The sequence below is a fragment of the Trichechus manatus genome, unplaced genomic scaffold (assembly GCF_000243295.1).
Source record: "Trichechus manatus latirostris isolate Lorelei unplaced genomic scaffold, TriManLat1.0 scaffold00207, whole genome shotgun sequence".
In the NCBI taxonomy this organism is placed as follows: domain Eukaryota; kingdom Metazoa; phylum Chordata; class Mammalia; order Sirenia; family Trichechidae; genus Trichechus; species Trichechus manatus.
In genome coordinates, this window is record NW_004444143.1 from 1,840,720 (window position 1) to 1,852,363 (window position 11,644).

Sequence of the window (11,644 nt, forward strand, 5' to 3'; positions counted from 1 at the left end):
GCTTGGCTAGTTAAGTAGAAGAGTCAAGATTCAAACTCAGGCATGTCTTTGCACAAAGCCAGTGTACTTTTTGCAACAGACAATGGACTCTTCAATCAGCTTATATGATCATAAAATTACCATTACTCCTTTCCCTTGTCCCCAAGCCCCATGAAGCCTTTCCCATCTCTCTGTCGCCAAACACCCTGACCTCCACAGGCTGGAAATAATTCACAGGTTCTTTGGAATCGTATCTGAGCCATTTTTATTGTACAGCTCTGTGCTCTTTGCATGTTTGTCCACAACACCGTGTCTCTTAGACCGCCAGACCCCTGAGGGGAGGGGCTGCAGCAGCATAATCCTCTCCATGGAATGCCTAGCTGACCTGTAGACATGTTTCTAAAGGAGAAACCAGTAGGAGACAGTTCCTCTTTCTACCTCATTTCTGTCCCTCTTCCCCTAGGCTTTATACCCTAGAGGCAGAAACAGGGCATGAGATTCATGAATGGGGAAGTCAGAGCAGGGCTAAGAGTCAAAGAGATAAGAAAGGGGAAGAACTAAAAATAGTACAGGGAATGGGGTCTGGGGGCAGATGGTGCAGATGGCTGGGGAGGGGCAAGGGGAGTCATACAGCTCAGGGTAGGGAAGGAGAGTGGAAAAAGACCAGGGGACAGGCCCTTTGGAGGGTTGACGTTACCAGCACTGAACAGGAAGACTGGCTCTGGGCCATGCACAAGGTTCTCCGCGCTGACTAGGGAGGCTGTGTGCATATGTGTGTGTGTGTGCGTGTGTGTGTGTGCTGGGGGAAGGGAGGCTATGTAACTTAGTGACTGAGCAGCAGGGGCTCAAGAAAGCTCCTGGACAGCCCTTCCCGTGCAGCCCCTGGGCACCTCCACCACGGCCGGTTCTGCCCATCAGGGCTTGAGAGTCACGTATTCCACTCCTTCCGGGGCTGGAGGCCGCTCCCCAGTCCCAAAATGAACCAGCTCTGAATAATGTATCCCCTCCTCGTCTTCTGGAACAGCTGAAGGCACATTCTCATAGTCGCCCTGAGAAAGTCACATCATGGTAAGCGTGGACTCTTGGTCACCAGTCTCCTACCGTCTGCTCTCTCTGCCTGTTCTGCTTAATTTCAGCTGAATGTCCAAGAGCCCAAGGAGGTGTCCTTTTGTTCAGAAACATGCTGTAGTCAGCATCTTTCTACCTCATTCCTGTCCCTCTTTCCCTGGGCTTTACCCCAGACGCAGAAGGTGTGGTCAGGCATGGGTGTGGTCAGACTTGGAGCATCTGACCACATCTGAGCAACCCTCCCCACTGTCCAGCCCTTGCCACTGCTGAAGCCCACCCAAGTCCTTCCCGTATAGGCCTCAATGCCGGGGCCAGACTCTAACTCTCCCACTCCCCCTGTAGCCCTGCCCTCTTACCACATGACGCTTCTGCACCACAGAGTAAGTGACCATGTCTTCCATATCTGGGGCACTGGCTGAAGTCCCCACATCACTGAGAGTGAGGCAAACAGATGACCACAAATGAAGCATTTCACACGAATGCCCCTTCTTTCAACTCCCCGAGTCCCCCAGCAGTGCCACGGTTGGCCTCCTTATCTAAAAGCAATTTGCTGTATCCCAAGTGCCTACTCCCCAACAAATAGCGACCCTATAGGACAGAGTAGAACTGCCCCATAGGGTTTCCAAGGAGTGCCTGCTGACTTGGAACTACCAACTTTTTGGTTAGCAGCGGAGCTCTTAACCACTGCATCACCAGGGCTCCAAAATGCTCACAATAGGAGCTAATAAATACGCACTGAATGAGCAAATGTACGTATGTATAGTGGAGTCTTGACCTTCATGATGAAGACTGGCCCTAGGCATACGTGCTCCTGGCTTGAAGAAACAGGTACCATTACTTGCCCAGAAGGTTGCTGAGGAGATGGAATAAGGTGACGGGGGGGGGATGGCAGTGCTTGGCATGGGCCTGGCACAAAGAGGGAAGGTGGAACAAGAGCTCTGTCTCCACGCCACTCCCAGGGTGCAGGTGTCACCTTCCCAACACCCTCAGTACCCAGCGCCTGGTATGTCCGTCTCGCCAACAGGAAAGCGCAAGGCAGCATAGCTAATGCCATCTTCCATTGCTGGATTATAACATCCTTGGGAGTGGGGCCCTTCAGAGAGGCAGACTCTTCTAACCTGGGAGAGAGGTAAGGTGTCAGCTCTAACCCCTCCTTTCCCCACCCCTAATTCCCTTCCCCTGGCCTCTGATGCCCCACATTACCCCCAGAGTACTTTTTACCAGCCCTCTTCACCTAGTTTCTTTGCTTGACTTCAAGGGTTCTGCCCTGAATCTCATCTTTCTCCCATCCTACCTTTTTATTCTTCACAAAGAAGCTCTGCCCACTGGAATTTTCCTGAAGTTCTTGCTGGCTTCGAATCTTCTTCCACCTGCAGAGATAAAGACATGCTCATTGAGGGTCAAGGGAATGGGACCTGGACCCTGTGGACTAGCATGCTGGGGGCTTTGGGATTGAGTAATGGAAGACGGGAATCAGCCAAGGAAGAGAGATGGAGGAGCTCACCTTCTGCAAAGCTTGACCCCCCAGACTGCCAGGATGAGGATGGACAGGCACGCCCCAATCCCCACAGCCGCTCTCTTGCCCATGGTCTTTGGGCTATCTGGCGGAGGAAAGAGGGCCGTCAGTCAATAAAATAAGAGCCAGCTCTGCCCAGAGGTGTTTGCTGGAAAGCATCCTCGATTTCTTTAGGCATCCAGCTACTGTCCTTCTTGCCTGCACGTCTCCTCCACGTACTGGGGGAGTGATGCAGAGAAAGAGGGAGAAGGCAGCTCCCATTGGGAGGAAAGGGCTAGTTCCTTCTCACGAGGCGCTGCTGCTTTGTGACAGACACACTAATAAATGAATGCAACCTCTTCAGAGGTTCCCCCCCAGGCAATCTGGCAATTCTATCAGAACTTAAAAAGCACCTGTCCTTTGACCCAGCAATTCCATGTAGGAGTTTATCCTGCTGCTATCTTGCAGGTGCGCCCAAAGTGAAAGACTACAAATAGCCTTGAGGAGACCTCTGGGTAGATAAATTACATGGCGCTCATACAATGGAATACAGTGCAGCCATTACAAAAAGAGGCAGGTCTCCAGGGTGTCTGAAAAGTCTGAAGAGGCAGGGAACACGTGTTTTTACACCATGTATTAGTTACAAATAACACGCTCAGGATGCTTTCCTTCAATCTCTAGCTTTGCAGGAAGAAATCCTCTAAACTTACAACTATGGCTCCAATCACTGATGTGTAAAACTACAATAAATCAGTGAGATACCTCCCCTATGTTTCCAGACTCTTTAGACATCTTGTATATGCACTGATGGAGCCCTGGTGGCTCAGTGGTTAAGAGCTCGGCTGCTAACCAAAAACTCGGCAGTTTAAATCCACCAGCCGCTCCTTGGAAACCCTATGGGGCCGTTCTACTCCATCCTATAGGGTCGCAATGAGTCAGAATCGACTTGAAGGCAACAGGTTTGGTTTTGAGGTGGGTTTTTTTGTGTTGTTGTTTGTTGTTTTTTAATGCACTGATACAGAACAATCTCCAAGTGGTATTATTTCGTGAAAAAAGAGAAGTCCAGGACTAAATGTGAGCTAGCCTACCACTTGTGTAGCAAAGAAGGGGGTATGAACATAGATCTATATATGTATGCTGTGCGTGTATAGATTCTCTGTAAAGATTCACAACAAACTGCTAACCATGGATATCTCTAAACTAAACTAAACTAAAGTTCTCAGGGATCAAGAGTAAGAGGTGTCTATCTTTCCATTATTTGCCTTTTTGTGCTATTTTAATTTTTTTTCTTACCATGTACTTGTGTTGTCTTTTTTAAAACCACCAAAATCTTAAAAGATAAAAACAAGCAGGATATCAAAGGTGAGACAGAGAGAGAGTCAAAGAGAAAGAACCCCGCTGAAGCTCAGGATGTCTGGAAGGGGGAGACAGCTTGGGAGGGAATCGTTCTAGAGGAAGTTGAGTCAGGAGAGGGAGGGAAAGAGAAAAACCAGTAAGAGGGACAGGGTGACCCTTGGGGGCAGGTGAGATGTGAGGCTGTGAAGCTGTAGCCAGGGGTTTGCCTCTGAGTAGGGTAGGCTGGGCTGGGTCTACAGGAAATGGGGAGAGGGGAGAAGAAAGGGAAAAAGTGCAGGGATGTCTGGGAGGCACAACCTTGAGGGGAAGCTGCAGAGGTGGTGGGGCCAGAGAAGAACATGAGAGGAAGTGGGAGAAGCCTTACAGTAGACAGTGAGGGTGCTGGGGGGCGACATGCTCACGCCCAGCCGGTTGGCCACCTGACACCGATAGGCACCCGAGTGTTCAACCTTTGTAGGCTCCAATTTCAGCATCTGACCAGCTTGATACAGTTTTTGGTTGTTCCAGTCAAACCAGGTGTACTGGGAGACAGAAGGGTTGGCATCGCTCTCACATGTCAGGACTGCATTCTTCCCCTCCATCACTCTGTCTTGTGGGTCAATGGACACCCGCAGCCTCCTAGGTGCATCTGTATGGGGAAGCGAAATCAGGATCTAGGTTGCCAGGCACCCACTCTTCTGTTTCTAGTTTCCAGCTCTGGGCACTCACACAGTACTTGGAGTATCCAGGCCGCAGATGTGGTCTCTCCTATGGAGTTGTTGACCGAGCAGCTGTAATGACCAGCATCTTCTGGGGAGATGGAGGCAAAGCTCAGATTTCGTCCTTCCTCCAGAAGGCCTCCATTTTTCTTCCAGAAGAAGTGGACATCTGTAGGGCGGCTGCTTGAGAAGTTACACTGCAGGAGGACCAGGTTCCCAGAGTGGATCTCAGTTTGGGGGCTGATCTTCAGGACCTTGACGTCTCGGGGGGCATCTGGAGAGCGAGGGCCTCAGGCTGACCTCTCGGTTCTCTCCCATCTTCCTGCCCCCAGTACCTCCTCTCCCCTCAGCCCTGAGGCCTGGCTCTCTCCCCACAATTCTCTGGGAAGACTCTGGCCCAGACTCCAGTCTCCTGGCCCTGAGATCCCCATATCCCAGCTGGGCGACCTCCTCCCAGATCCCTCTGCTCAGGTTACTCACAATGGACATCCAGTTTGATAGAGGGAGACTTCGAACACCAGCCATTACAGGCCTCACAGGCGATTGTCTTGGCATTCCAGGGAACTTTTCGAATCATCGACACATTAGGGAATGACTCATTCTTGAAGACATGCGTGCTCCATTTATATTCAGTAACTCCAGGGTTACTGGAATTGTAGTTACAGACCAGGGTCACATCGTCTCCTTCTCGAATTGGTGTGGGATTCTGAATCACCGTGGTCACCCCCTTGGGAGGATCTGGGGAGAAAAAAAAAAACAAAACAGAGGGGTAGGGGAAGAAAAGCCAAGTGTCCGTAAAACTTTTTCCCTCCTGCTTGCTGTCTGTCCCCTACCAGCTCCTGAATTCATCAAAGGAAAGCTAATGCTTCCCTCCTGCGTCTGTGTGAGGACAGAACCTTCCTCTGGCCATCTGGCTTTGGTATGATTTGAGGTACAGGGTGAGGCTGTCCAGGGACTTTGAGTAAGTAGTTAAGAGCACAGCTCTGGAGTCAGCATGTTAGACCCTGCCACTTAGAGCTGTGGGCCTTGGTTTGCTCCTAAGAGCACCCAACTCGGAATTGTCGCAAGGATAAAATGAGATGATGCCCTTAGAGCAGAACGTGGCACGTAGTAAACACTCAAAAATGTTAGCTGCTGGTGCTGCTGTGATTGTAGGTCCTGTTGTCTAGACCTCCAGGATTTGAGCCTCCCCATCAGTGCTCAGAGTCTCAGAGTCCAAGGATCAAATTTCTGGATTCTGTGTCCGGGGCTCAACCCAGTGCCAAGGGTCACTGTGTTGCAGAAGGTCCAACAATGGTAATGAGACATTTTGTTCTAGTTCTCCCGAAAACTTCAGGATTACTTCTGGGACTCTGCTACTGCTTAATGATGCTAAGCCTCTGTAGCCCTCACGGGGTCTAGGCATCTTGTCATTCATTCATTCAGCCAATACCTACTGAACACTTACCACATTCTAGATGCTGGGAATACAACCGTGAAAAAAAGACGAAAGCGCCTGCCCCTAGGAGCTTGCATGTTAGAAGACCCTGGCTTCTTACTTGATATCCATTATAGGACCGACGCATCTCCCTCCACTCCCCTCACTTCTATCCTTTCTCCCTAGAACCCAGGGGCAGTATCACTACTCACATTGTACATCCAACTCAGCTTCCGAGCCAACCTTTCCAGAACCGAGAATGTTTTCTGCCGAGCAGGAATAATTCCCCGCATTAGAGAGGAGGATGTTTGGGATCTGGAAATTCTTTTCTGTCCTTCCCTCAAGTTTTTTCCCATTGTGATACCAGGTGTAATTTGTTGGCGGAGGGCAGGCTACTGATATACAAGTCAGCTCCACCATCTCTTTCTCCTTTGCTGGCAAGGGGTTGATCTGAACTGTGGAAGGTTCTGGAGTAACTGAAAGAAGTGGCAGAGGCAACAGGTGGTGGTGAGGAGAGCCTTCGACCTGTGCAAGCCTCCACTCCTCACCTGCCAAGGGCTTTGGTTTCACCCTCCCCTGATCCCCACTAACTCCCTGCCTCCCCGCCCCCCAGCTCCGAGGGGGCTCACACTGCACTTGGAGGACCACGTCTTTCGAATCACTTGAGCCCACGTCATTGAAGGTATGACAGTGGTACTTTCCACTGTCCTCCTTGCTCACTGCTGACAGAGTTAGTCTGGTTGGCTCTTGCACCCTCAGCTCAGTGTTATCCTTGAACCAGGATATATTTTGGTGCTCTGGGTTGCTGCTGATGACATGACATGTGATAGTCACAGACTCTCCCACCTTGACAGTGGCTTCTTCGAGCTTGATCTCCAACTTCGGACGGTCTGCAGAGCAGAGGGCCGGCGGGGGGATTCTCAGAGGGTGGAAGGTGGTGAGAAGTGTCAGTGCTTTTATTCTGACTAAGCAGTGGCCTGCACAGGTGTGAATGTGTGTGCGGTCACTCACTGTTACCCTTGTCAGCAAGGCTGGGCTGCTCCAAGCACCCAGACGACTGTCACAGCCTCCCAACTGGTCTCTCTGCTTCTCTCTTCCCCCACAGACCGATCTGCACCAGCAGCCAGCAGGACTTTGTCACTCCCTGCTCAAAGCCATTCAGTGGAGTCCACACTTAGAACAACAAACAAGTCCCTTACCACAGCCCACATCATCTAATGTTCCCTTCCCACCCAGACTTAACTCCTGGGATGCACTGCGCTTCAGCCTCTCTGGCCCCCTTGCTCTGCCGTGCACACACCAAGCAAGTCCTCACCTCAGGGCCTTTGCACCTGCACTTTTCTCTTCCTGGAACTCTCTTCTCCCAAATACCTGCCTGCCTCAGTTTCTCCCTTTATTCGGGTCTCAGTTCACATGTTTACCTTCTTCAGAGAGGTCTCTGTCACCACCTCCTCCATCCTAACCCTGCTTTATTTTCTCTTTAATATCTTAATATATTCACATAACTGGTATTATATCCTGTATTTCTTTTTTTTAATCTATGTATTGTCTGTCTCTCTCACTGCATGTGGGAAAGACCTTTGTCGGTTTGTTCACTGCTGTATTGCCAGGAGCTGTCACAGGGCCTGACCACCTAGTAGGTATGCAATAAATGTTTATTGAATGAATGAGTGAGATACAGATGTGAATAATAATGATGTGAAAAATTTCCCTCCGGGGGTAGGGGGGGTGGGGAGCATAACTAGATAATCCCAAAATTATGTTGTGGATTGGGGATAGATTAGATCATTTTATTCTGTTAGTCCAGCATAGATGCTAAAATGAATCTGTTTCCTGGAACACTGGGGCTGACAACAGGGATGGAAGAGGGAACAAAGCTCTGCCTGAGCTATCTCTGGCTGTGGGTGACCACTGAAGATTATCTTTCTGTTTGTTATGGATTGAATTGTGTCCCCCCCAAAAAATGTGTGTCAGCTTGGCTAGTCCATGATTCCCAGTACTGTATGACTGTCTACCATTTTGTCATCTGATAAGATTTTCCTAAGTGTTGTAAATTCTACCTCTATGATGTTAATGAGGTGGGATAGGTGGCAGTTATATTAATGAGGAAGGACTCAATCTACAAGATTAGGTTGTGTCGTGAGTCAAGCTCTTTCTGGATATAAAAGAGAGAAGGGAGCAGAGAGACGGGGGCCTCATACCACCAAAAAACAAGAGCCTGGAGAATAGCGCATCCTTTGAAACCGGGGTCCCTGCACTGAGAAGCTCCTCAACCACGGGAAGATTGATGACAAGAACCTTCCTCCAGAGCTGACAGAGAGAGAAAGCCTTCCCCTGGACCTGACACCCTAAATTCGGACTTCTAGCCTCCTAGACTGTGAGAGAATAAATTTCTCTTTTGTTAAAGCCATCCACTGTGGTATTTCTGTTATAGCAGCACTAGATGACTAAGACACTGTTATTCTCCGTGCTGGGAAGAAGGTGATAAGGACCCCATCCTTTCCTTGGGAGCTTTGGGGAGACTCACGCTTCACATTCAGCCGCACCGTTTCCTGCGAGAGTATCTTCTCTGTGGTAAGATCCTTGAGCTGGCAGGTGAGGTTCTGCCCGTTGTGAGTCCAATGAGGCTGGAACGTGAGCTTGCTCTCCGTGGAGAGAATCTTGGTGCCCAGGGAGGTTGAGGTGACAGCCGGTGACTCCATTGACCATTGCAATTTGATCTGGTACCCAGGGCAGGCGAACTTCAGCGAGCAGGTCAGAGTGACTTCTCGGCGCTCTTGGATTTCCGGAGGGAGCTGAATGTGAAGTGGAGGAGGCTTTTCTGCAAAAGAGTAGGGACCCTGCTGGAGGCCTGGAAGACTGAGAACTGAGTATGTAGAAGTGCCTTACACTTGGCTTCAGACCTTCTGCCCCAAATAACGCCCCTCAGAAATCCCTGGCCAGTCCCTTCTACCTCTTTCCAGCCCTGCCTTTGTCTGCTTTGAATCACCTTTGTTCAGCTGAAATATTCTCTGAAAGGTCTTGTGGACACTAAACCTCCTTAGGGATTGTATCTCATACTTATTTCATTCTCACATTCGGACACTTGCTTTCTAAATGTTCTCAAGATTGCTTCTCCAGGGCCCGTAAGTGAAGTTTGTCGGTTTTGTTCAGCTTGTATTTCTTAGCTTGAATGACAAACTTGTATTTGTTCAATGGCCACAATATTGGAGACATGCAATTACAGCATTCCTGCAGTGGGATGGGCCGGTGTGTGGCCAGTCACAGCTCTCCCCAGGCCTGGACCACCCTCAGACTACAGGATCTGAAGCTGTTTCTCTCACTCTGGACGTAGGGCTGCTTGGAGCTGACCACTGAAGAAATAGGCTTGGACTGGAGTGACCAGACTGCCTAGGGCGAGGCCCCAGACTTATGTTAGATGGGTCATATCAAACTCCTATGTGTGTGTCATTCAGCCCATGCGAGGGCTAATTAGAAATAGAATTAGTCACAAACATTAACACACTTGGGAGATCTCACTTGAAAATGCAGATTTCCAGCTTCTCTTGAAAAACCGGAAGCTACGACCTGGATTCCTGTGCGCCGGAATAGGCAGGAACTGAAGGGCAGCCTCCTGCTGGAGGTGGTGTAAGTGCTCACACTCCAGGTTGCCACGGCCCCATTGTCAGGTTCTGCCCACATCACTCGCTGGCATCCCCTGCCTGGCCTCCACAAGCATCTCTGTTTGTTACCCCTGCTCCAGGAAGTCAGGATGTTTCCCAACTTCCTCTTCACCCTACTGAGATAGAAGTCCTCTTCCCCCAAAGTCTTACCAGAGACACTGAGGTTTATCTTTTCCATCCATTTTTGAGTTCCTGATACCATCCTCAGCCCCAGCTGACCACTGTCGGTGACGTGCACTGGCTCGATGCGCAGGCTGCAGTTGCTTTTGTGGTCTCCCAGGAATTGAACCCTCTCTGGGACAGTAGTAGCATTCTTGCTGCTGTAGAGGATGTTCCCTATAAAGTTCTTGGTGATGCTGTCATACGTAAAATTATGGTACAGGGTGAGGCTGTCCAGGGACTTTGAGTAAGCTGGGATTCTGTAGAGGCAGGGAATCCAGACACAAGCCCCTTCCCAGCTGTAGAGGGTGTCAGGGTGGTCAATGTTCCATGTAGATGAGTCAGAGAAAGCCAAGTATTCTGGAACCCATTACAATGATCAGAAAGCATTATTGCAGAGCATGGAGGGCTTTCAAAAGAATAAAGAATGCCCTCTGAGGACAGAGGGATAGATAGGGAGCTACTCAAAGAGAACAAGATGCGAAGAGAGAAGTATATATGTGAACTGCCTATCCCCACCCTCCCCCACATTTGCTCTTCTTTGCCCCAGATCTTTCCTCCTTATCCAGCTCCCACTGCCATCTCCAAACCCAAGTAGCAACCTAAGCCAAATCCTTACCGAGGAGCAGGAGCGAAGGGCCGAAGAGATGCATGGTATCCTGTCTAGGTGCGAGCCTGAACCAGGAAGAGTTTGCCTTTGAGACATCTGGTCACTTACTTCTTCCAAGATGGCTTTTCTTGCTCCCCCACTGAGCTCCAACCCCTTTTTCCAATCCTAGGGAGCCCATATCTGGTTGTATGATGGGGATGTAGAATTCCGGATATTCTTGGGCCTTTTCTGGATATGCTGTGACTCTCCTTTTGGCCTGAGAGCCCTGGAGAGCCAGCCTGTCTCTCTTCCCCAGCACCCAGTCTTAGGCTTATTCCATCCATCCATCCACCCACCCACCCACCCACCCAACCACACATCCACCCACCCACGCATCCACCCATCCATCCACCCACCCATCCAGCCATCTGTCTTAGGCTGGGTTCTCTAGAGAAGCAAAACCAGTAAAGCATATAAATATATATAGAGAGAGATTTATATCAAGGAAACAGCTCACACGATTGTAGAAGCTAGAACGTCCCAAGTCCGTGGATCAGGTTAGAGGTCCCTTCCAATTCATGCAGCCGCAGAAGGTGGTGAGCCCAAGATCGGCAGGTTGGAGAGCAGGCCCCCCCTCACAGGCTGTGAAGGTCGATGAATTCCAAGATTGGCAGGCAAGACCACAAGTTTTCTCCTGATTCACGTAGCTGCAGGGGCTGGTGAATCCAAGATCAGAAGGTCAAAGAGCAAGGCTTTGCTCACAGGCTGTGAAAATCGACGAATCCCAAGTTCAGCAGATAAGCTGACAGCTCAAGTCCCAAGAACCAGAGGTGAGACGACAGGAGGCAGCCGCAGGATCCAGAGTCAGCAAAAAGCCAGAACGTCTGCCTATATTCAGATGCAGGCCGCACCCACAAGGAAACTCCCCTTAATCTGATTGGCCACTCAGCATACTCAGCCATGGGAGTGATCATACACAAACACCGAGAATCATGGCCCAGCCAAGTTGACACAAAACCTCAACCATCACACCATCCATCCATCCATCCATCCATCCATCCATCCATCCATCTAACCATCCATCCACCTACCCACCCACCTACCTACCCATCTACCCATCCACCCATCCATCCATCCACCCACCCACCCATCCACCCATCCACCCACCCATCTATCCATCCATCCATCAATCCACCCATCGATCCACCCATCCATCCATCC

General features: G+C 50.1%; 1 protein-coding gene across 3 annotated transcripts; it reads right to left on the minus strand.

The window, feature by feature from the left end:
- Positions 1-759: 759 nt before the first annotated feature.
- On the minus strand, positions 760-10,995 carry CD22 (CD22 molecule). Of its 3 annotated transcripts, none has more exons than XM_023742288.1 (14): positions 10,941-10,995; positions 10,454-10,509; positions 9,826-10,031; positions 8,541-8,834; positions 6,643-6,903; positions 6,226-6,489; positions 5,077-5,334; positions 4,607-4,870; positions 4,263-4,526; positions 2,552-2,648; positions 2,342-2,417; positions 2,041-2,165; positions 1,404-1,479; positions 760-1,028 (listed from the first exon to the last, which is right to left on the minus strand). In XM_023742288.1, exons 3-14 carry the CDS (start codon positions 9,875-9,877, stop codon positions 894-896), a joined length of 2,166 nt encoding a protein of 721 aa, XP_023598056.1. In that variant the 5' UTR covers positions 9,878-10,031; positions 10,454-10,509; positions 10,941-10,995; the 3' UTR covers positions 760-893. The 3 variants fall into 3 exon arrangements, with proteins under 3 accessions (XP_023598056.1, XP_004388249.1, XP_023598057.1); XM_004388192.2 differs by having other exon boundaries at positions 9,826-10,194; positions 10,941-10,993; XM_023742289.1 differs by lacking the exon at positions 10,941-10,995 and having other exon boundaries at positions 9,826-9,995; positions 10,454-10,497.
- Between the last annotated feature and the right edge of the window lie 649 nt (positions 10,996-11,644).

What these genes read in the sequence shown, in the direction of transcription:
- CD22 (XM_004388192.2), bottom strand. Translation starts at nt 10,487, where the DNA reads ATGCATCTCTTCGGCCCTTCGCTCCTGCTCCTCG. An exon ending in TATCAAACTGGATGTCCATT is followed by an intron (nt 4,871 to 5,076) that starts GTGAGTAACCTG and finishes CTCGCTCTCCAG; the next exon opens with ATGCCCCCCGAGACGTCAAG. An exon ending in CTGGATACTCCAAGTACTGT is followed by an intron (nt 4,527 to 4,606) that starts GTGAGTGCCCAG and finishes TTCCCCATACAG; the next exon opens with ATGCACCTAGGAGGCTGCGG.